The 25,151-nt window shown below is 44.7% G+C and overlaps 2 protein-coding genes across 10 annotated transcripts in view; both read left to right on the top strand.

The window, feature by feature from the left end:
- MAMLD1 (mastermind like domain containing 1) overlaps positions 1–1,534 on the top strand; it is a 93,481-nt gene extending 91,947 nt beyond the window's left edge. For 3 of the 4 annotated variants that reach the window (XM_039490002.1, XM_039490000.1, XM_039490003.1), the window contains exon 5: positions 37–1,534. In XM_039490002.1, the coding sequence (XP_039345936.1) occupies positions 37–1,055 (1,019 nt within the window). In that variant the 3' untranslated portion in view covers positions 1,056–1,534. The remainder of the gene's footprint in view (positions 1–36) is intronic. The other variant, XM_039490001.1, reaches the window with a different exon arrangement.
- Positions 1,535–21,512: 19,978 nt separating this feature from the next.
- Positions 21,513–25,151, top strand: part of MTM1 (myotubularin 1) — a 56,494-nt gene continuing 52,855 nt past the window's right edge. Inside the window, exon 1 of one of the 6 annotated variants that reach the window (XM_039489438.1) lies at positions 21,513–21,677. Coding sequence is in view for 5 of the 6 variants with exons in the window: in XM_039489434.1 (XP_039345368.1) it covers positions 22,584–22,676 (93 nt within the window). In the remaining variant the exon portion in view is untranslated. Of the gene's footprint in view, positions 21,678–22,170; positions 22,677–25,151 lie in introns of those variants that run through there. The other 5 variants (XM_039489434.1, XM_039489437.1, XM_039489432.1 and 2 more) reach the window with 5 other exon arrangements.

Here is a 25,151-nt window from a genome sequence, read left to right as displayed (position 1 = left end):
CTTTAATGTTTAACATATACCTCTTTTTATATACAGCAGTACCACAACCTATTCCTACTGACTGCGGTCAGTCCATGCCAGCTCCTCCACTGAATCACCGCATGATGCCATCCAACCCGGGAATACTTCAGAACACCTTGGGCTCCGGACTTACTCCAACCACTGTTAACCAGAACAGTGGGACAATGGTTATGATTCCGCATAATCCTGGCAAACAGCAAGGGATTTTTCCGCCTAATTCTGATTTTAACGTCCCTCTGCGACCAAACCAAACCTCTCTGGGCATGCACTCAGGATGCCAAACGGTTCACAGCCATGCTACTGTCCGGCCAGGAATGACATTGTCTAGCTTTAACTCCAGTTCCTTAACAAATCACTCAGCAACTCAGCAACACTTAAGACAGCCTAGTATGCCAAGAATTTCTACTGTCTACCCCAGCACATCTGCTCAGATGTGGACACCGACTGGGGTTTCAAGAATGCCCAATCAAAGCCCAATGGATACCAGCATGCAGCAATTCTCCAGTAACCCGCTCGTCTCCAAACAGAATGTGAGACCAAATCTACCAGGTCAGCAGTTTTCCCACCAGGCTGTAGCGCCGCCTAATCAGATTGCGCCCGGAGTCCAGGTCAGACAGATGCAAAAACTAAACCTGGGACAGTCTGGCCAGAGCCTGAGCACGCTGAATAATCAGAACTTGAGACACAATTTAACCAGAGGACCATTGCCAGCTATGAATGTTATGAAATCCATGCCACAAGGCATGTCCGGTTTTAACCAGCTCAATCCTGCTCAAGGACTCTGCCCGCCAAGTTACCCCTCCGCAGGCCAGCTGTCAGGAACATTCAACAGAATGAGTACTGCTTCCGAGCTGCCGCAGTACGACTTTGTGCCACAACAGAGCAATTCGATCTTGCCTGGAAACTGCAGTGAGACTGACTTCATTGACTCCCTTATGAAGAACAGTAGCAACAACGATGAAGACTGGTTGAACAATTTGACAATGATAGATGACATTTTAGGACAGCACGCTCAAAACTCCGGACATGTTTAGCTCATAGGGAAGCAGACTGACTTGTAAATAACTTAAGTGTGACTTTTAAAAGTGAAAACAAACCAACAAAAATTGCCTCCTCTTTCAATACCGAATGAATGGACGCGGCCAATTCTTTGCCTGCATCAAAGTTTAATATTGGCAGTTTTTCAGATGACTGTATATATTTGAATATTTTATAAATTATGTTTTCCTAAACATTAAATATAGAAGTATTTATACTTCTTTGCTGGACTGTTTGTAAATAAATCTACAGCATACATTTTTTGTTTTATTATAGGAAATTCATTATACCTTGTTATAAATATGCAAATAATATTGTTAGTTTCAGTAATACTGTGTATTACAGCATAAAATACTTATGTTTTTGACATAACTTAACACATGAGCTAGGGGTGTCCGTGCAAACTGGCTAAACGGGAAGCAAATGTGATAATTTATCTCCCTTGTCAAGAAAGAAGATTGAGGAGTTGCATTTTTTTTAAACTGTCAACCTATTCAGAGCACCCATCCTGCAAACTGATCCTCGTGAGTGGATCCCATCAGAGCTTCATGCAGGTGGAGGGATCCACCCACAGATATCCTATTGCAGCAAAGTTTTCAGTTGGGATACACTCCTCCATATGTTGATGAGAGCGTTGAATGCATTAACTGTCTAGTACTGAGTATATACTCATAATAGTACAACTGTTAACACAGATTATGTGACTACAGATTGCAACCAATTGAGGAATTATGGTGTGAAATGAGGACACCTGAAGAGCAAACATCAGCCAAACATTGTAAAGCCCCTGTATGGAGGTATCATCCAATGACACAATAGTTCTGGTTTGCACACCTCTGCCATGTATATTTGTAGTGTACAGGTGATTTGTTCCTGGTTTCAAGGCTTTTCATAATTTTCTGTTTTTAATGTGAGACTTTTTTTTTCCCACAGGGGAAAAGTCTATCAACATAAATAGTTAATTTTTGATGTTTTTTGTCAGCTACTATTGTCATATGTATATTTAAGTCTGTTTATAAAAGATCCACTGTACTGTAAACTTCTTAAAACGTTCATTATTTGTGTAATCATATTTTAATAGTCACGTCATACTTTGCAATACATTTGTAATATAACGTCAGCTTCAAGCACAGAATGGTTTTTCTTCATACCATAATAAACTGCCAGGGGAAAATTGCATATATTTTATGTTTTCATTTCATAGAAGCAACATTTTGTATCTGCAAACATTTGATTTGAATTATTTCACTGTTTTCCAGGATGTTAAAACATCATTCGAATACCTTGTATAAATGTATTTGTGCTGTTACTAGAAGAAATGAGATAGAGGAAGAACTGAATTAAGCAGGCTAGAATTTCAATTTTGGATGGGATTTCCTATGCCAGCTTTACCCATCCTTTCAAATGCAATTATAAAGGAATCCAGACAGCTCTATCTGGTTTTTATATAGCACCTATCACCATAGTTATTTAGGCGACACTTCTTATTATCCAGAAATACAAATGAATCTAGATTTTGGAACTATTGCTTTGACAACTCTTTATTTTTACTGGTAAATATCTGTTGGCCTATCTGGAAAATGCAGCTGTTCCACTTCAAGGAAAAGCCGTGCCCAGTGTAAAGCGGTTCAGGGCAGTTGTGCAGATGCTGTCGTGGTAGAGCCAGGCCATATCATCTCGTAATAGATATGGTAAATATTATATATGTGTGTGGGGGACAAAGCTGAGCCACTGCATTCATTTTAGATAGAGACGTAAGCCCTTACAGGAGAACTCTAGATATAAAGAGCTACTGCCTGCTCTGGGGGGCAGGATATTAAAAAAAAAAAAATTGCCATCCCAAATGGGTCTTAATAATATACAAGTGAAGCTATAGTTAAATCAGCTCCAAATAAACTGAATCTAAAAAGGCTGCAAACCTTCTGGGAAAATAAAATCATGCAGTTAGGGAAACAATTTTGCAACCTCTCAGTGTGGAGGTGGAGGGTCATCCCTACCCGTGCCTACCAAAAAGCCGATAAGAAATCAGTCTGGATGAGTAAACCTCCAGGAGATCCCCTTTGTGGAATCTTCCCCAGATGATTCTATTGTGGGGAGGCAGGGTTTGCCCTGCTGTGGAATAAGTAGGGATTCCTCCCCTCCAGATTCCCTAGAGCTGCCAGAGGCACATGAGCATCTGCATGGAGCACTGCCCCACACAGACTCTCTGGCCTTTTCCCCATTCCCTGACAAGGACAGCGCCAGGGAGCCCCGCTGCCATGGCTTCCCTCTCTGGCCACTGCTCCCAGCCATCGTATATGGAGTGGGGGCAAGGAAGAGTGAATGCAGCCTCTGCTGCTTTGTTCTGGATGGATTTCCTGGCAGGGTGCTGCTGGGGATGATGCACACGTCTCTCCCTAAGCGTGAATCCTTGGGCCTACAGCTGGTCCTGAGAGGGGGACAGTAGGGTGATGACAACCCCTTGCTATGTGCGGAGATGGGAAGATCCACATGTGGATCCTAGAGGAATGATCCCTGATGAGCCTGGTCATGGGAAATGAGAAGCACTTGCAACTCCCACTAAAAAGGGGAGGGAAGGAAGCCAAGATGTAAATCAGTGGGAGCTGTGGGTACTCTGCACTTCTCCAAATAAAGTCCTATGCATAAACGCAGACTCACCTCCGTACAAAGCAGAGTATGGTAAACTCTTCTCAATAAAACCACAATGAGGACATGGGTGAGTTTGTTTGGCTATGAGAATTGCTGAGGCTTCTGCTGCTTTTCTGTTCTGAAGTCCGCTCTGCCAGTGAAGGGGCGTTGGCTCCAACTGGAAGTCAATGCAGTTTGTCTCTTTAAGGAGAGGTGAGCTCGAAGTTTCAATCCTGACCCAATCTCAGATTCGCAGAGTGTCACTTAGAGACAATGTCAACTGCAAAATCCTGTGCTGCAAACGTCTTTACCTCCAGTACGTTACTAACTACTTAGATGATTTTACGTGAAACAATTGTTAAAATCAGATTATTTTATCTGATTTTTTTTTTTTTACTTTCTCATCTGGGACCATTAAAATCACTGAAATCAATTTGCCTTCCAGTTTTTCAAACACTGCAGGGGAGGGAATGGAAAAGCAAACATTTCTACTAGCATGTAAGAAAAATCATTCTCTTGGTCTCAGGCTATGTTAAACACTTGTTTTCACACTCTAATTGTTAGGCCAGGTTTGAGCTGACCGTGCTCTTTTCACCTCTCTGTACCTCAGTTTCTCCATATGTAAAATAGAGTTGTTAATACTTCCTACCTCACAGGGGTGTTGTGAGGACTAAAGCTTGTAAAGTGCTTGGAAGATGAAAAGTATTATTACCTGGTGTCTATGGAGTAGACCCATGAACACTCACTTTCAAATATGTCCCTTTGGCGATTCCACATGTAAACAGTAATGGGAACTGCTCCATTTGGGATAGCCGGGCTCTCTCTTGTTGCCATCCCAGCCCGCAGACTGCCTGTGAACGGAGCATGCAGAACGTGGGCCACAAAGACGAAAGCAGGGTGAATATTGTGTAATGGATCAGCGACTGGAGCATTAGCTTTACATTTCGGGTTGGAATCAGACTGTAACTGACAATGCCTCTGTCAATAAACTGTTTTGTTCTACCAAACGCCTTTCTCTGCCATTCAGCTTACTTTGATTACAGAAAACCGTGTTCAGATGCACGGGGCCTGATCCTGCCCTCACATGGCTGTAAATCAGGGAGAGCTGCAATAGAGTCATACAGAGTTCAAACCAGTGTGAGACTCGAAGGAGGGCACGTCTACATTAGAAATGCTACAGCGGCACAGCTGTGGCTGTGTAAACACACTACAGCGATGGCAGGGGTTCTTCCATTGTGCTAGTAAACCCACCTCTCTGAGAGGCAGTTGCTTAGTCGATGGAATTCTTTATGCTGGGGCTTATGTTGGCTTAATTACATCGCCCAGGGCATGACATTTTTCACAGCCCTGGGCGATGGAGTTAAGATGCCTGGCTTTGTAATGTAGTCCAGCCCTCCGGCTAGCTATTTGCGCCTGCACCATTAGCAAATTACATGTACTGGATCAACAGATTCCACCACAAAATACATGCAGGCTCATACCAGGAGCCAAATTCAGCTGCCAGGCACTCCAGCGTAAACACAGAACGCTTTGTGCTCTCGCTGAGATTTGTTGCATCTCTTGCTGAAGACGCTCTCAACAAAGGCATGTGATGTTGAAATTTCAGGTCAAGTTCTGCTCTCATGTAGGATGTTGTAAAGCAGGAATAACTTTGCTGACTCCAGCAGTTACTCCTGACTTACGCCCAACTCCTGAAAGCAGGACTGAGCACTCAGGACAAATCCTGCACTTGCTGCCCTGGTGTGATTCTGCTGCACAAGGCTTCGGGGAGCATGCCACAGCTGACAGTCCTGGCCCTGGTCTGCATTAACACCCTGTGCAGCCGGACACGTGCAAGGAGGTGGGGAAGGGCTGAGGTCAGAGGATCTGTGGCCACATCAGTCTTCCTCTCCTCCTCCTCCACTTACGGGGTGTGGGTGATTTTGTATCCTATGTACATCAGCACAGCCAGGCTTTGGTGCTTAATATCAATTTACAGCCTGATTCATCTCCCGTTCCCTGTTATACATAGCAAATAAAAAAGGAGGGTGGGGGGAGTGTTGTGCATTTTAAATACCAATAAGTCTCTCTCCTGGGAAAGCTAGAATATAAGTACTGATTGGCAGCTGCTGCAGCTATTGAAAACTTAAGGCTCCTTCTGGTCAATAGGGCCACAAGGTATAATACTGAATAAAACCCTGCAAAGGCTCCTTAGTGTGAAACAAAAGAGACATATAATAAAAGCAGTTTTCTTTGTTCCCTTCCCCACTCATTTAACTGCTTTTGTAACACTGCTCAGAATTAATATGCCATTTTATACATGTCATTCTCCATTTCCCATTACATGGTGGGTAGGTCCAGCCAGAGTTCCTGCAGTTGGCTTCCCTCCCTGCTTTGCCCAAGGCATGCATTAGCCTAACAAGGACTCGCTCTGTCGTGCCAGGTTCTTTCTTTGCAGCCAAACACACGCGATCTCGGTGCATCTTTGTTCAAAGAGTCACAGTGCAGAGGCCAGTTTCTGTGTTTTTCTACTCTTGAAAAAGCAGGGAAGTTTGGAAGGTTGGAAATGGTGTTTTCAGCATTTCATTAGCCTGTTCTATGGCACAGCTGTGTGGCAATTAAAACAATGCACAACCACACTGAGGATTTGTCCTGGAAGCCCAGTGGGACCGTCACTGTGCAGCTGAGCTCTGCTCTGCTGGTTTTACAGGTGAGAGAGCCAGATACCAATCAGATCTCCCTGATTGTTCTTCATCACGTATACTTCGCCCTTATTAAGACTGGTGTTGCAATTTAATGACCAGGATTAAAAAAAATACTCCATCAAAATGGCATTTTCAATTGGCTGTCTCTTGAAAATCATGTTACATTTTGAATGTTCCAGTTTTTGAGTCTTGACCCTTTTTCAAGGACAGATGGGGACCTGAGTTTTGGCCCTGTTTGGTTTCCATAGTATAGTGCTGTGCTGCGTTCAGTGTGTGGATGGGATGCCCCTGGGGCATAGGCCAGCTGGTGCAATGAGAAAAAAGGATAAGGAGGTGATTTTTTCTTTTCACTCCCTGCGGGAGACCAGCTCTCCGGCATATCTAAGGCATACAATTGTTAACACTCTGTTTTTCCTTTGCTGATGTAATGATGTGGTTGAGACCACTGATCTGTATCCAAACACGCAGTTGCAGGTTTTTGTATTGCTGTCCTACAGATTTCTGTGGAGGGAAATGTTCTGTATTGGCTCTGGAAAGTGGGGGGAAGTTGAATTGGTTCTTCTGGGATCAGGTGCTGTGTTTTCCCTTCCTCACAATAGGGATTTTTATTACCTGTAGCTATCTATGGTACATACTTGGCCTCCATTACAGTAGTATCTGAGTACCTCACAAGCTTCCCAACACCTCTAAGGACCAGACTCTCATAGGTGTTTAGGCACCTAAAGATGCAGATGGATGTCTAGTGGGATTTTCAAAAATTCCCAAGCAGGCTAGATGCCCAGCTCTCGTTGATTTCACAGAAAGCCTGGGGTGGAGCTGGGAACTGAATGCAGGTCACCTAAATTCCAGAGTAGCACCCTATCCACTGGACCATAATGCCTCTTAATTGTGCATCATTTAGTCCCAAACCACTTCACAAATTGTACAGCCAGCCCCACCGATAAGCTTTCATCTCTGGGGTGAGGTGTGACAGCCAGGAGAGGTGTGATCAACACCCAACATAAGCGTATTGGTGGGAATTTTGGACAAGGAGACTGGAGCTAATTCCTACCTTGTGGCAAAGTTTCCTGTGTAACCAGCTGCAGAGCAGCTAGAGGCTCATTTTTCATGGTTTCATCCCACAGACCCCCCACATGGCCGGTGTGCAGAGATTTTCTCTGCTTTGTAAGTACACCGCTACCTTGATATAACGCCGCCCAATATAACACGAATTCGGATATAACGCAGTAAAACAGTGCTCGGGGGGGGGGGGGGCAGGGCTGCACAGTCCAGTGGATCAAAGCAAGTTCAATATAACACGGTTTCACCTATAATGCGGTAAGATTTTTTGGCTCCCAAGGACAGTGTTATATTGAGGTAGAGGTGTATAAAGAGCTGGATCAGCTCTTACGGGATTCCAGCCTGTTATAAACCTGAAGATTAGACAACAAAGCTATCCTCTCCATGTGTGCCTCAGTTTACCTGCCCATAAAATGGGAATAATTTCAATCTCACAGGGATAGTTGGAGGATTAATTGGATACTGTTGATTACATAAAGTAGTACCACCGCCAACTATTATTTTTATTTTCACATCTTTGCTTTACTGTGTCAATCAGATCAAAGAACCTCATGGCACAATAGCACACTTGCTGCATTCTCTTCTCACACAGACCTTTACAGACCATAGGCAGCACAGCTTGCACTGGACAGTGGTGTATGTAAAGAAAAATCCAGGCTGAGCACTAGTAAACATCTGACTGCTTGAGTTACAAAGAACCTCGTCCACTTCAGAAAAGAGAGATGAATTTTTACACTAAAGATTTTGGGCCAGCTTCCCAACCTACTCAGTAAATTTGTGTGTGTGGCTCACAATTTGTGTGTACAGTTCTGCATGTTCAACGATTTGCTTCAACTGAGAAATGGAATTTGTGCCATTCATGTACCCAAATTCTCTGTGGGTGTGAATAACACTTGAATTTTAGAGATGTTTTGACACATGAAAACCAAAAACGTGTTAACTAACACAAGTGCAGCATCTAGCACAAGCAGGAGCCAAAAGCTTGCTGCTAGTTGTGTTGTGTTGTGTTGTGTTAAATTACTAGGAATAAAGGGCTGTTTGTGTCCTGTAACAAATGTTTGTTGCAGCATCTGCACTAGAATGTACAATTATGTTAGTTAACCCATGGTCAAACATGACTGGAAATTCAAGTGCAGACATACTGTGCCCCACCAATCGGGCAAGATGCCTACTGGAGCATCCCAGCTCATGGTAGGGATAGAGTTTCGGGGGAAGGGAGGGAATCTCCACTTAACCACTCCTTATGAAGGATCAACGTGAAGCCTCCTCAATGACTGGCTCCTACAGAGGGCCAAATTCCTGCCCTCTCTTCCTAGCCACCATGCCAAGGGTGCTAGCAGGCAGCAGTCTGTAATCATGGTTGGCCTTGTGTGGGGTCAGGAGGAGAGGCCCTTTTTGCCTCTCCACCATGAACATTCACCCAAGAACCAGGCACCATTTGATGTTATATTAAATGCTTATGGTGTAGGAAATTTTACTCCTGAAACAATCCACACTAACCGTGAGGAGAGTTTTGATGCTGCCATGACTGCAGTGATGGGAACCTGTTGTATCCACCTGTAATCTGTAAAAAATTCAAGATAGCTATTGTCTCTGTTATATCCTTGCACAGTGGGGCTCTGGCCTTATGCACTACCATATTACTACTAATAAATAACTCAACGCTGAGGTTAACACTACCACACAGAGGCTTTCTGATTTGATACATTAACTTCCCGTTCTTTTCATGCTGCGTGTAAGCGCTAGCTGGAGATACGCAGTGCTGTGACGATTACTGTGAGTACTCTGATCTTCTCAACCCTGAATGGAGGTCACTTTTGTATAATAAATTGTATTACAATATACATGAAAAGAAAGCATGTAGGGTTTTCTCCAGCAGGAATTATTCACAAGGAGCTTCATGGAAGAAATGATGGCGTAACTCCAGTAAAAGCCAATATTTCTTTTAGGTGTCTGCTTGGAGTGTTGTTAATTGCCGGGAGCATCCTGTTTCTCAATCCTAGGTGATACCCAGTGTTCCTGAGAGGACTGCTGGTTTCAGTGGTTTAGTTGAGCTATGAAAGGTTTTCGTTTCACTCGGCAAATAGATGAATGGCCTGATTTGAAGAAGGGCTGAGCACTCACAGGCACTGAACACATCAAGTGTTATATAAAGCTAAGTACTCTGAAAAATTATGTCCTAGTTGTCTCAGGTTGGGCACCCCAGACTAGTGAATACTTTTGACCTTAATGTGTCTCTGCCTCAGTTCCCCATCTGTACATTGGGAATAGTGATACACCCTCATTTCACAGTGGGCTTGTGAAAATATTTTTTGTATGAAACACTCAGATATTACAGTGATGAGCACCACAGAAAAGCCCATGAGGAAATGTAATTAATTCTGTCTTCAGAGCAGGGTTTGAATAGCATGTAGCAAATAAGGCCTATCGCCGCACCTTGAACAACGAGGGGAAAACAAAATATTGAATGGGTTCTCATTAAATGAGCACAGTCCATCTTGTGCACCGAATGAGGCAGAGGTCCTGTGGAAAAATTAGTATTAAAGACTGCATTATAATTCATACACACAAAGTGGGTAAATTAAGGTTGCAAAGACAGCCTTAATTCTGACATTTCCACTTTGCAACCTTGAACAGGAGCAGGATCCAGGCCCTTAGATGATAGCAAGTGAAAGAACCTTTACAGTCAAAAGTACTGTTCATTTCTATGCTGCTTGGTTAGTTTATGTAGTTCTCTCTTCTTGGACACCAGATATAGCTTGAAGAGTACGTACTTGGCACATACGTCTACCTAGTAAACATACTTATCAAATTGCCAACTCTATCCTAGTGATAGCAACACACAGTCCATTCCCCTGATCAGCTCTTCATGTAGCAGAGGTCAGAGTGGCGCCCAGACACAGCAATAACTCTGAATGGTTCTTGACTAAAGAGTACTGTTTAATATTCCTCAGTGATGATGTCCTCTGCGATCCTATCCTGAGATATGGAAACCAACCCTTTAAGAGCCAAAGTCTGTTTCCCTAGATTTCAGCAAATGGTAAGGGTCTTTCTGGAGTTGTGTGGCTAATTCTACATCATGTTCTTGTTGACGTGGCTTATTATGGTGCATCCCATGAGAGGGCACTAGCAAGGCTTTCTCTGTAAGAGGTCAGGCTTTAACTAAACATATTCACCTCCCTGTCACAGGTCACCTGCAAAGCTGCTCTGAGCCCGTTTTTTCATAGAAGTTACAAAATGGACATCCACTAAAATAGCTGCCCCCTTTTCTAACTGACTGAACTCTGTTTTCTGCTTACTTCTCTTCTCCATGCACGGATGTGTGTGCACAGAAATGCAATAGCTTAGACTGGTGGATCACCGTGTAAACCTTTCCTTGAGGGACACTGCTGACATCACAGGGGTGCAGATTGCTTTCTGTATTGTCAGTTTTTGTATCCTGACATCATATGTAATTTCCTCTAACTGTGGGAAAGGAAACTGTCCATCTGAAACCCAGATTCTTCTTTCTCTCCTGTGATATGTATTTAAAAAAGCTGGTCGTATTTAATGGGGGTGGGTGGGAGTTTTGCCATAATGAAGGATAAGGCCTGCGAGACTAGGCCTGTTTTTCCTGTATATCAGATTTAGAAAATAGTTTAAGGAAAGCGCAGATTAAACCAAAGCCAACCGACCATGGCTTGTGGGAAGTCGAGAGTAACCCCTTTTTGAGGTTCTTAGCTGTGCTCATTGTGGGTTCCCTCCTGGAATAGCACTGAACCTAGTTCTACTGGGAATTAAGTCCCTGCTCTCGCCAGCACTAGGAGCTGTCTGCAGAATGAATGGAACAGCTGGTGCCTATGAGAGAGAAATCGATGACATTGCAGTGGGCAGTGGTGACCAGAGCAGCTTGCCTCTGCTGAGTGCCAAGTCATTGATTTCCCTCCCTGATAAGCAGCAGCTGCTCCATTAATCCCTGCAGAAACCCTCCTTTTCAAACTGAGTTGATGGTGTGACAACGAATTTTATCACTGAAATTAAGCAAAGTCTATTCTAACTTAATGGACTCGTGTTCCTCAAGTGGAAAGAGTGGTGGAGGGATAGCTTCCCTGCCATTTGTGTTCCCCGCTGCTATCCCTTCTGCAAACCTCTCACACTATTCCAGTGACCCATGGCTCTTGAGTATTGCAGCTAGAGTGGTTCAATGCCTGGATCTTTGCTCATTCATATTTTAAAGGCAACCTTCATCTTTGGTGCATGACAGTTGGTAGATGGTAAATTTTGCTTTCAAAATACCAGAGATCCCACCGTAAGCTGTTAGTGTTGTTTGAAAATGGCATTCTTCACTCCTGGCCCTAAACTGGCAAACAGTGTCACTTTGTGCTGGTGAATACAGAATACTGCAGACGGCATTAGCTATCAGGTCTGTTCTGTCTAGCTGTCTACACTATGCCTATCACCACATTATTTGAGCACCTTGCTTAACACACGTTACACAATGATTTTTAAATTTGATTAAACTGAACTATAATTTCAGTTGTGCGTGAGTGTAACTTTAACAAGAGAAGGCAGAAGGAGGATATTTTCCAGGACAGCAGAAGCCTTTTACATGGATAACGATCTGAAACCAAAACCCTATTATTTCACTAGGTCTGTTCCTTTCACCGTCTCACGACTGCCTCCTTTGCAGCCACACATACTAGTTATAGCAGGGTGGTTCTATTGTGATTTGAATGAAATGTCAGTACTTCAAAGAACTCCACTGAAGCAGAGACCAGCAGCAAAGCACTTAACAGGTATTAGTCTAAGAGGTTTCTGGTGTTTTATGAGCTAGAGCTGAACATTTAACAGGTCGCTTTTTATTGTATTTTACCTTTCAGTGCCCTGGGAGTTTATTCCTTTATCTGGCATTGAAGCTAAGGGGATTTTCTTCTATTTCTGTTATTTTGGGGGCTGTGTTGATGTATCTAAAATGTATTCTACTAGCAGTTCTGTTAATTCAACTGCTAACATTAATGATCTTGCATTTATTTAGTTCCTGTCATCCAAATGGGTCCAAAATCACGTTAGCCCTTTCCTATATAATTTGTCCAATAAGTGAATATGAATCACATTCCCCACCTCTGAAATGAGCCACCCGTGGGATGGAACACAGCACTGAATGTTTCCCTTAATCAGCTGTAGTGTCCCTTAATATCGGATAGGTTCTCTGCTAGAGGACTGTGTCTTATCCTTGTAGGAGAAGGCATCAGCAGCCTAATAGGTCACATTTTTCTAAGATCCCTCCACTAGCCTCCAAGTATGCATGCCTAGGTTGTAACATATTTGCTTTTTGGGTACTCACATTTTTGTGCATGGAAGAACTTGACATCAGAAAGAAAGCACGCAACTAGATGCGTAATTACAGGCGTGCCCATTCAGAAGGCATTTCTGAAAATGTGTCCCAAAGGGCAATTGTTATTTCCAATCAATATCATCCTTAGACTGCAAAAATACAACAAACTCATTATACAACTGCCTCATTACTACGGTGAGCCAAGCAGCAGACGGAAGACTTTTTTAAAGGTGTAGTAGGGATTTTTCTTTTTTTGTAACATGTTACTTGATAACGAAATGATTATACCAATCATGGAAAAAGCTAAATATAAATAGGCTACAGAGGTATTAAAGTAATGGCTGAAAGGACTTAAATCTGGGCAGCCTTTATTTAGTGGAGTCAAAAATAAACATTGAATTAACAGACAGAAACAACGATAATAGAACCTTACAGAGGTGAGTGGCACGATATGATATGGGCAAGGAAACGCAGTTAAATTGGTAATGCACCACCCTATGCTTTCTATACCTACCAACAATAAGGTCGCTGTTGAGCCAAGAATGCACACATGTGCTTTGTGTGTATGTGTGTGTGGGGGGGGGGGTTCTATTTACCTGGGCATTTCCTTGCTTTATTTCGTCTGTGTCACAATAGCAACCTGCAAAGTCACACTTTGTGGTAAGGTTTGCCCAGATAACTCTGTTTCCACCCACAGGTCCCCACACTAGGAGGAGCCTGTTTCCCCAATTCCTTTGCCTTCTCCTTCAGTGTGGGGTGGAGCCTGGTCCATTGCCTCCCTTTTCTTCTCCACTGGGGGCTCTGGTTCCCCCACCCCACACACTGGTCCCGGGATCCATCCTCCTGCTGTGCTGGTGATGAGGTTCCCTAGAACGATCTGCTTTCTGCCTGCAAGCTAGGAGCACTGTTTTCCCCTGCCCCTTGTGTTAGGCTGTTTTTCCACATGGTCTTTACCTAGGGAGGTCCCATTTTCCTTCTGGTTTCTATCTTTAGGTCTCTGTTTCTCTGGTTTTCCATTCCTGCACCTCAACCATGGTTAAAGGGATTTAGACCAGTTACACTAGCAGTGAATTGCACCAGCAGTGTGTGTATTACACTTTCACTATATTTTCCTGCAGCTGAGTGATTACATCATGTAAATGATGGCTGATGAATCAAGCCAAATGTTTCTAGAACAGTGGCTCAAAACAATGAAATGGAAACTGCACCAGTGAATTTCCTAACAAGCCTTTTGTTGAAAGGGAGATGTCAGAAGAAAAAGAGAACAGCATCTCAACACAGATGAGATTATCTGAGGGAGGAAAAAGGAAGAATATGGTTGTTTCGTCTCCCTCTGGCTCAATGCTTAGTGTTGCTATTTGTTAATATAAAACATGCTATAGGAATATCTTGACTATACTTCAAATACAATTTCTGTATCATAACAGGCATTAATTCAGTTCCCTTGTGTTTAAAAAAAATTGTTTGGACAAAATTAATTTGGATTTTGGGAATTCCAGCTGTAAATTGTTGACAGTAAAGGAGACCCTAAAAATAATGGATTACAATTATTTTAAAAACAATTTGTCTCATGATCATGACACCTAAAAGTGCATCACATCTGGAAGGAATGCATGTCTAGCCTCAAAATGCAGTTGTTAGACTATCGGCCAGATCCTCAGCTGGTTCCACTGACAACAGCTAAATTTAAAAATTACTTTGCGACGTCGAAGGAAAACCCATGAAAGAATGCACACATTAGTTGCAAGTGTGATGTCTGTGATTTGGGAGGTGACCCTCTTCCCTCTGAGCTAATACTGAGCTAATACTGAGCCAATGGCCCAGCATAGCGTTAGTGTGTTGGAGGTGCCATATCTTGGATTAGATATAAAACCAGGCTTGTGACCACTGATGCTCATGAAAGATCTCATGTCACTTTTCACAAGAATAAGGTTGGTAAGCTCATTGTCCTGGTCCCAGTTTGGATAATTACATTTTGCTTACCTTTACTATAAGACAGGGTATTCTATACCATCTAACATCATGAATCCCTTTCTCTGTTAGAAAGCTAGTTCTACATGAGTGATAGGTCTCCACATTATAATTTTACACCGTCGAGTTTTATATTAGTTACTTTACACTGTGTCTTAATATAGCAAAATATCTTGGTGGTCTATGAATCCTTCCATTTTTATCTCATATTAATCATTCCCAGGTCCTCCCCCTCCCAAACTGTTTTAATTATTAATTATTTTTGTTTTTTATTTGTACTGAGGTAGTATTCAAAAGTCCCAATGAAGCTCAGAACCCCCCAAGGTAGGTGCTCTATAAACACCAAAGACATAACCTTTGCTCCAAAGGACTTACAATCTAAAAAGGATGTGACAGACAGACATACAACAATAAACAAAAACAAGGGCAGAGGTGAAAGTAAGCCGGTACGGGCCAGTACGGAGGACCGGTAAGAAAAGGAGACTGGTTGAGGGGCGGAGAAGCCTGCCCCCTGTATAAGAATAGTTTAAACTCAGCTGTTCCCTGAGTGGTTCAGCCCTTAGGGTTAGGAGCAGTTTCTGGCATCCTTGTTAATTTCACTCACAGTAGCTAGGAGGAGTGGGGAGGGTGTGTTTGACCACGGCAGGGGCAGTCCTTGTCTGCCCCCGGGGATGAGGGGATCTTTCTCCAATACTAATATACACAACAAATACAAGCATTTGGCTGACAGCTTAAATCCAGAGCTAATAAAAGCAGGTGGAAGGGGAAAACTCACTGTCACATTGGTTTCTCGTCTCCTCCCTCCCCATCCTCCAGCCAGGCTGCAGACAAGGCTCTGCATTCCTCCCTACCCCTCCCCCAGCAGGTGTTCTCCTCTAGGCTCTAGCTTGCAGTAGGGACACTGGCTGAGGTGCCTGCTGCTGCTGCCTGCAGAAGAACAGTTTAAACTCAGCTATTCCCTGCGCAGTTCAACCCCCAGGGTTAGAAGCATCCTTCTTAATTTCACTCCCAGTTGTTGTTGTTGTTGTTGTTGTTGGGGGGAGGAACCATGGCAAGGGCAGTTCTTTTCTGCCCCCGGGATGAGGGGATCTCCTATACACAAAAAACACAATCAAAATCAGGAACCATTTCCAAGTTCAAATCTATCCCATTCCCTCCCCAGCAGAGGATCATGGTTGTGATGCCCAAACTGCTTGCAGATCCTCTTTGAAATGTTACTGAACTGCGCAGGGAACAGCTGAGTTTAAACTGTTCTTATGCAGGAGGCAGGCTTCTCCCTCCCTCAGCCAGTCTCCCTGCTGCAAGCTAGAGGGAAGCCCCTGCAGCTGCTGCTCAGTGCCAGGCAGGGAGAAAGCACGGAGCCTAGTGTCCACAGCCTGGCTGGAGGAGGAGGGAAGACATGGAGAAAAATGTGACACTGAGTTTTCACTTTTTCAGGCTTATTCCAATAGTAAAGTTTTATTACGGACAGTACTGGTAGTAGTAATAGTAGCTTTATTTTCTCTATCTATGTCATGCAATGGGAGGGATCCATGAAGTACATAGGAGAGGTGGGTTGCTTGTGATTGGACCATATGGGTAAGAAATGTAAATTACTTTCACCCCTGCCCAAACCCCAGGGCTCCCAGCCACCTCTGCAGCTGGTAGCTCTGGGGATGATTTAAAGGGCCCAGCCCCTAGCTTCAGCTGAATCCCCGAGCCCTTTAAATCCTGATTTAAAAGCCCTGGGATTTAAAGGCCCCACCTCTTCTGATAGAGGCCACACCTCTTCTGGTTGAGGCCCCTCCCCCTCTGCAGGACTCTGGAGTACCGGCAAGTCCTTTAAGTTACTTTCACCCCTGAACAAGGGGTAGTCATAGGTACATGTCTTGTTGGTTCCCTTTTCACTATTGCCAACCTCAAACATTCAAAAATCATGAGGTAGGCCTAAAAAAATGAGATTTAAAAATGGTTCCTGAGCCTTTGGTTCACTCAGGTCATGTTTTCAAGCTTTTCTCCGCAACATGAGGGCTAGAACACTACTTTCATTTTAAATGGAAGCCAAGATTCTTACCGAACCATTTCACTCCAGGAGCTGGGGCCTTAAGGAAAACACCAAATATCACGAGACTTGTGATAAAATTGTGAGAGTGGGCAACACTGCTTTTTATTAACTCATTGCCTAATTAGCGGTACTACTTTTACTTTACGATTAATCTTTGTCTGCTTACTAACCCCATGCCTTTCCCTGTGTCTTCTCTTATTTTTCATTATGTTGTTTTATTTATGGATAGGAAATATGTTTTATTTAGGGTCCCTATCCAAGTGCAGACCCTTACAACTGTGGAAGCCTGTTGACTTATGTGGGAGGGTAGATGCCTTTACTGGATTGAGATGTAGTATTTGTTATGTGCTGTGTAAATTAACAGCATGCTATACCTGGTTTTTATTAAAATAATATTTAAGAAGTTATATTCTGAGGTAGCATCAAGACATCATATATGAGCTGTTGAAATTTGCTTTGGGCTGAAATCTGACACAGTCTCATCCCAGGAACAAGTTCTTTAAAACCAAATTTAATAAAAAAGCTGGTTGTCTTTTTTCAATTATTTCTGAGATGCATTATTAGATTTGTATAGCTTGCAAATCTCAAGACAGATTTGTATTACATTGTTAGCTGGTTAGGCCATGGATATTACTTTATTCTGACAACTTTCCTATTTAAAATGTTGCGGAAAGGCAGAATTAACCATCCCACTGAGTTCTTTAATAATAACTGATTCTAATGCCATTTAAATGCAAAGTTACTAGTACATAATACAGGCAAGTGCAAGACCAGCAAAGGATCTTTAAAAAATGGGTTTTCTGCAATCTGCATGTATTTTTTTCTATTTTGATATATAAAGGCAGCCTGAAATAAGTTCTGTTTTTAATCTACTCTGAACAGGCACTAGTATACATTGGTCACACAAGTACAACTTTTAGCACCACGTGAACAGGTTGGGGGACATGTTGTTAAATATACCTGAGACTAGTCTATGCTGCTTCTCCTACTGTTGCCAGTACTGGTGGAGCTGCATCAGCACTAGGCCCATCACAGGAGAATTTCTGAACACAGTCTATAGCAGAAGTGGGCAAACTACGGCGGCCCGCAGGACCGTCCTGCTCGGCCCTGGAGCTCCTGGCCAGGGAGGCTAGCACCGGGCCCCGCCCCTGCTGTTCCCTCTCCTGGGCGGCGCGGCTGCCAGACATACTGCTCTGAGCGGCATGGTAAGGGGGTCGGGGCCAGGGGGTTGGATAAGGGGTGGAGGGTCTCGGGGGCCAGTGAGCAGGGGGCGGTTGGATGGGGCGGAGGTTCTGGCGTGGGGATGGGGAACAGGGGAGGTGGGATACGTGGGGGCGGCCTGGGGGGCCTGTCAGTGGGCAGGGGTGTGAATAGGGGTCAGGGGACAGGGAACGGGGGGTTGGATAGGTGTGGGGTCCTGGGGGGCCTGTCAGGGGGCAGGACTCTGGCTAGGGGTCGGGGCAGTCAGGGGACTGGGAGCAGAGGGGTTGGATGGGGGTGGGGTCCCAGGGGGCAGTTAGGGGCAGAGGGTCCCAAGAGGGGGCAGTCAGGGGACTAGGAGCAGGAGGGGTTGGATGGGTTTGGGGTTCTGAGGGGGGCAGTCAGGGGACGGGAAGTGGGAGGGGGCAGAAAGGGAGTAGAGGCCAGGAGTTTGGGGAAGCACAGCCTTCCCTACTTGGCCCTCCATACAGTTTTGCAACCCCAATGTGGCCCTTGGGCCAAAAAGTTTTCCCACCCCTGGTCTATAGACTGAATCCTGCAATCCCTAGGTATGTGAGTAATGTTCATCATATGTGCAGTCCTGTGACTATGTGAGTAAAGTTACTCTCATGTCTGCAGGTTTACAGAATTAGGCCTTAATTAAGACAAAGAGAACAGGAAGTGTAGGAAGAAAATTTGAGAGGGAATAAAGATGAGGTAAAGATCATATTGCCTCTTGCGTGAGTAATGCATAGGTCTTGAGCATTAAATCATTTTTTTACTTGCTTATTTGAGGGAGATTTCCTCATTTTGGATTGATTTCTCTGATGAAGAAATCACTGTAGGTGTTTCAGGTGACACATTTAGACTCTCACTGCTATGTTTTTAAATCTTCCTCATTAACATAAGAAAGGCCATACCAGGTCAGACCAAAGGTCCATTTACTCAGTATCCTGTCTTCCAACAGTGGCCAATGCCAGGTGCTTCAGAGGGAATGAACAAAATAGCTAATCATCAAGTGATCCATCCCATATCCCCCATTTCCAGCTTCTGGCAAATTGTAGTGCAGGGGTCGGCAACCTTTGGCAGGCGGCTTGCCAGGGTAAGCACCCTGGCGGGCTGGTCTGGTTTGTTTACCTGCCGCGTCCGCAGGTTCGGCCGATCACGGCTCCGACTGGCCGCAGTTCGCTGTCCCAGGCCAATGGGGGTGGCGGGAAGCGGTGGCCAGCACATTCCTGGGCCCATTGCACTTCCTGCCACCCCCATTGGCCTGGAGTGGCAAACTGCAGCCAGTGGGAGACGCGATCGGCTGAACCTGCGGACGTGGCAGGTAAACAAACCGGCCCGGACCCCCAGGGTGCTTACCCTGGCAAGCTGCATGCCAAAGGTTGCCGACCCCTGTTATAGTGTTTAAATTGTCAGAGTCCTGGTACTATCAAAGTACAGCAATGTTTTTAAATATTTGTTGGATGGTCTTTGAAATGATTTTGTCAAACAGTACAAAACGGAACAATTCAATAAAGAAGTAAAGCACATGTGCATGTATACTGCTTTATCTTATTTAGCCTTGCCAGGTTTGAGAGTAGCACATTTTACCCCAATCAATGCCTTATCTAGTCCTGCTGATTTGCCTTCAGTCATCAGCCCTTGCTTTAAAAAGGAGAGGTCAGAGAAGTAGGTTTTAAACAGACTGAAGGGAGCAGGAGAGGAATTGCACAGCAAACACCAAAGTCTCACAAAGGAGTGGACACAGAGGTGGATGAAGTGTGTCACTATCTTAAGTGTGTAGTTACTTGGGATCTTGTGGCATAAAACACCATCATACATATGCAAAAAATAAAAAGGAGGAAGCCATGGAGAGAGGTAGTTAGCCTGTCCTCGCCAAGAGAGGGGACATTAAAAGGCTCCTAAGAGCCTCTTCTCTAAACCAAGCTGCCCTGGAAGGGACTTAATTTCTGTGTCAGCTAAACATAGCCTTCAGTTTCACTTGTCTAAACAACAAACCTTCCTTCTCTACAGCATAGTAATTCACTCCTCACAACAACGCCTCTGGAATCCCAAAATAGCAATTAGTACAACTTGCTGCCACCAGCAAAACTAACTAGTGAGGCAGAAAAGCTTCCATTTCACACTCGCTCCCTCTCCTTCACTATTTCCTGTTCTTTTTCTGATCCCTCCCCTCTTTCCTTTCCCTGTTTTCTCCTCTCCTGCCTTGTTCTGTCTCCTCCCAATCTCTCTCCTTCTTTGCTCCCATTTCAAATACCTTTTAAAAATATAGTAGTGGCATTAACAAGTGCTGCCAAAGTGTAAAAAAAGACAGGAACTTGGGTGCTTGTCAGAGGCAGATACAGCACATCAGGCATCTATCCAAGACAGAGTTCCGGTATGTGACTCGGTTTTTATCCAGTGTCTATTTGTCATTATTATCCATCCTTGATTTGATGGTAGATTGCTACATAGCAATACTGCCTCTGCTATCTGTCTCCATCTCCTAGGCCAGGGGTGGGGGGTAATAGGAGCCTATATAAGAAAAAGACCCAAAAATCAGGACTGTCCCTATAAAATCGGGACATCTGGTCACTCTAGGCCAGGGTAATGCACAGTTGTCCCACACAGCTTTTTGACTGGCAGTCTGTTATAATTTCTGATAATCTGGGGCAATAACTCTCTTGTAGCAATTCACCGGTTCCCTGCATTTTGCGGAGTCATTTGCGTTGTGAGCTTCACACCAGTGGAAATGACTCCACGCAGTCATGAAACAATGGTGATTAAGATACCCCCTGTTGGTGTGACCATTTAAATCACTCCTCTGGTCGAGGTCCTCCAATTTTCACTGTGCTGTGTGTTGCCAGCCTTAGTTCATGGGTTCTCAGCTTGGGGCTTTTGACCAGATTTCACAGGGTTTCACCCACCTCTATTTAGGGCTAGTTGTAATGGGTGGTTACAGAATGGAACAGATTGAGGGCAGCAGCTCTAGTGGAGTCCGTGTGTGGTGCTGCTAGCACTCCATGCCCTGTTCTCCCCAGGGTTAGGCCTTAGCTGCCTAAGGGCCGCGGTGAGTAGGGTGATCAGATGTCCCGATTTTATAGGGACAGTCCCGATTTTTGGGTCTTTTTCTTATATAGGATCCTATTACCCCCCACCCCTGTCCTGATTTTTCACACTTGCTGTCTGGTCACCCTGGCGGTGAGGCAGTTTGTTCCATGGGTGAGAGAGGGGGGCTGTTGTCTTGCAGGGGTTCATGGGTCTCCTTTCCCACTCTGCCCCCACCCGGCCACTTTCTCCTCCTGGCTCTTTTTAGAGCCGGTCCTTGTGCTATGGACCTGAGACAGGCGCTTTCAGCCCAAGCAAACTACAGCTCCCTGCAGGCCCCGCGGCCCGTCCCTGCCCAAGCAAACTACAGCTCCCGGCAGGCCCCGCGGCCCGTCCCTGCCCAAGCAAACTACAGCTCCCGGCAGGCCCCGCGGCCCGTCCCTGCCCAAGCAAACTACAGCTCCCGGCAGGCCCCGCGGCCCGTCCCTGCCCAAGCAAACTACAGCTCCCGGCAGGCCCCGCGGCCCAGCTCGGCCGAGCCCCTTCAGCCAAGCCCTTAGACAGGGGGGCTCCGCTCCGGCCCGCTCACGTGACAGGCCGAAGTTGGCCCGTGCCGTGAGGGGTGCGCTCGGCGCGGAAGCGGGACTCGGACCCACGGCAGGGGGAAAACGGCGGCTAGAGCGCGGTGAGTGTCCCGGCCTCCTACCGGGCAGCAGGCGGCTCCTGCTGACCCTGGGGCTGCGGATCAGGAGCCCGGCCTGGCCCCCCCTCCGCGCGGTGTACTCCCCCCCCCCCCCCCCGACATACCCCTCCCCCACACCCACCCGCGCCCCTGTAGCTCCGCCCTGGCACGCCCCAGCCCCCCCGCCATACCCCTCGCGCACCCCTACCCCGTTCTCCTCCCTCACACGAACCCCCCGCCATACCCCTCCCCACCGCCATCTCACGGACCCCTCTCCCCGCCTCCCCCGCTCCCCCAGACAGCTCGCCCCATGTGTCCCTCCCCTAAGGTAGCCCCCACACCGCAGGGTCTTTACCCCCTGGGTCGCTGCCATCCAGTCACGCCCCTCCACTCGTGGCACCCTCTTCCCCTTCCCCTTCCGAGGCTGCCCCCATCCTACACAACACCCCGTCTTCCAGCCATCACCAGGCCTGGCCTGCCACCCCTGTCTTTCCAGCGCCCCTCCCTCCAGATCAGCCCCATCCCACGGAACATCACTTCACTCCCCTAGAGCTTGGTGTGATGATTAACTCTCAGGCCATTTCCTCTCCCTTCTCTCAAGTCACAGCTCACCTTGTCTCCCAAGACACTTTCTAGGCTCCTACCTTCCTGCCATCTGAAACCCTTTTAAAAGCTGGAAGTTGTGTTGGAGGAGGAGATCAGGCCATGGAGAGATTTCCCTTCCCCCAGTGTTTGTGTTGCTCTCGGTTTGGGTGCTGTGTAAATTACCTTTGGCTTCAAAGGGAGATGCTGCTTCATGGGGCTCTTTAGGAGTCTGTTACTGTTCATTCCCTCTGGATTCTTCTTCTGTTTCTAGCTGCTCTGATGGCCTCAACTTAAAATGACATGTTAAATGTTTAATTGAAATACATGACACATTCTTCAGGGGAGTGGAGGTGCTTACATAGATTATTTCTTCCCCCTCCAGAAAAGTTTCCCTTCCCAATGACGTTAACATGTGGGGTAGGTCTTTTAATTTCAGAGCAAATATTTTTATTTGATTCCTAATGAGACTAGTTCTTGCTAGCAATTTGCTAATTTGCTGTTAGTCCTCCTTGTTTTCAGTCTTTTCTATGTGATGTAGGAAACACGGTAGTGATGTTTGCAGTTTGTTCATTTGGCTGAGTTAGTGCTAGAATAAAATCAGAAAAGTAAATCAGTTTTAACATCTGCATCATTGTTTTTCGAATGACCATACTGCAAGACCTTTTTTTTTGTTAATCTTAATGGTGCTGGGAGTAGGGCTTCCTTTAAGAACAAAGAGGGAATCTCACACTTGTTCTTGGTAGCTCTCAAAAAATACCTCTAGAGATGCTGAAAGACTAGAATAAATTTTAGGTCTAAATTAGTTGCGTGTTGCTTAATATTAAACGACTGAATGGATTTTGTCTTTAATTGTATCTGGTCTGAAGATTGCTGCCCTTTTGGTGGTGTAGTTAATAAACAAGGTTATATTATGTTAAAAAACAGACTGGCAGAAAATGTCTATATAAGTTCTTATGGTTTGGTTCTACTGTAGCTGTGGTATAATTGTCTGCTGTCCAGAACTCTTTACTTACCCATAGGGAAATAGTGTTTGTTATGGTCAGACTTGTTTGTCGTTAGCCAGGTCTAAAGGACAAAATTTTCCTGGCAGAAGACTGTATCAGTGGACAAAAACAAAGCATACTTATTACACACTGCTACAATATTTGGTTTTCATCCATGGTTCGGTGGTAAAAACAAACTAGGTTTCCAGTTAAAGATATCAAAGCTGATAGGTGCAGAAAGCTGTAATGTGATTAGTGTTGTCAATATATGTCCTGCGAGTGACAAAAGTAGAGAGTTCAGATTAAAAAGAACAGACCCGTATGAAATGTTGAATTTTTATTTTCTATACTATGTATCATACTTTGTTTGCTCAGAAGGAAACTGGTAATAGAAACATTTCCTGAAGAGAGAGTTAGGTTCTGCATCATCTAGTTTGATCAAACTAATTCTATAATAACTTTTTTTTTGTCTAGTAGAATACATTTCTGATGTGTCATAGCTACACAATATATTATGACATTTCCTTAAAATCTTTGACAAAATGAATCTTGCACACTGTGTAACAGTATTTTTAAAATGTTGTGTGAGAGAGGGCATAAATTGCTTATTATGGAATTGGAATTGTATAAATTACAACTTCTTTTTCAGACCCAGTTGTTGCCCACTTCCTCTGTATAGATACTGTCTTTTCAACATAAATGTATAGCTGTGTGTGTTAAAATAATACATCAAAACAAAACACTACTGCACACGTCTCCCCTGGCGAGAGGATCAGAGAGCAAACACGTGACAAATGTTAGTCACATTGCTTAATATGCTACTGGAAACTGCACAGACACTACAGTGATGAGTGCTTTATAAGAACCTATAGAGAAGAAGAAAAATGCTAGAGGCCAGTTTGGAATGGTCATTCTTAGGGTTCCTGAGGGGAAAGCCCTTTACCTCCCCAGCTGAAATTTTGCCTCCAGTTAGTTCACTTAGGTGGCGTTAGTTCAGTTTTTCCTTTTACATCAGCAGTGAGAGTTCCTTATTTTTTGCTTCTTATTTTGGCATTTAAAAATTAATACCTGCTAGAACATTGCTGTCAACTGTGGGATGCCTCTCCCCACCTGTTGGATTCCTGCCAGAGGCCCAGTTATAACACAAAAGCCAAGTAAACACCATTTGTAGTGGAAGTGCTTAGTTTACAGTAGTCATTCAGCCTTGCACTGAAGTGGATCGGTTCATGCTTTTGCAACTAAAATGACTTGACAGAGTCTAAGGGGGATCAGCAGGTGAAGTTAGGGTCTCCCTGAAAGTGATGGCGCCACCCAGTAAGATTGATGTTTTAGCCAGGTTATCTAAATGATCAGTTGCCCGCTTAGAGGTTGGGCATTCTGGAGAGGTATAACATTGCTAACAGCGTGTTTAAAAACATAATTCCCCTGAAGAAATGGGTCTTCCAGATGACCACACATTTGATAGAAAGCAAGATTCACGTTCTCCTCATCCCTGCCTCTCCCCATCCTTTAGCTAGTTTTTATAGGCACTGGGGATAAATCCAACACAGCACTGAAAAATGGACTAAAGGGAACGAAAAGTGTCGGTGAAAGAGAATGGCACACTAATATATCCATTGTTTGAAAACATTATCAATGGGGAATTGGGGAAAACCTGGACACAGGATGTCATTTCAACCATCGTAATTAAGTTTTTATTAGGTATAGCAATGTAAAAGAGAAATAACTTCCATTTCATAGGTGGAATCATCAGTTAAATCTTTAGCAATAGAGCTATTGTGGCCTGAGGGGATATCTTTCAAAAAGAACAAGCAGAAAGAGATACTGAAGACTTTCTTAAAAGAAACTTTGAAGCCGCATCTGTTGCTCCTCAAACATTTTCATTAGCTACATCAGTTTTTCGCAACTT

Source organism: Mauremys reevesii, linkage group 9 (genome assembly GCF_016161935.1).
Source record: "Mauremys reevesii isolate NIE-2019 linkage group 9, ASM1616193v1, whole genome shotgun sequence".
Lineage (NCBI taxonomy): Eukaryota > Metazoa > Chordata > Testudines > Geoemydidae > Mauremys > Mauremys reevesii.
Note: the sequence above shows the minus strand (reverse complement) of the source record. Positions and strands in the feature narration are given on the sequence as shown.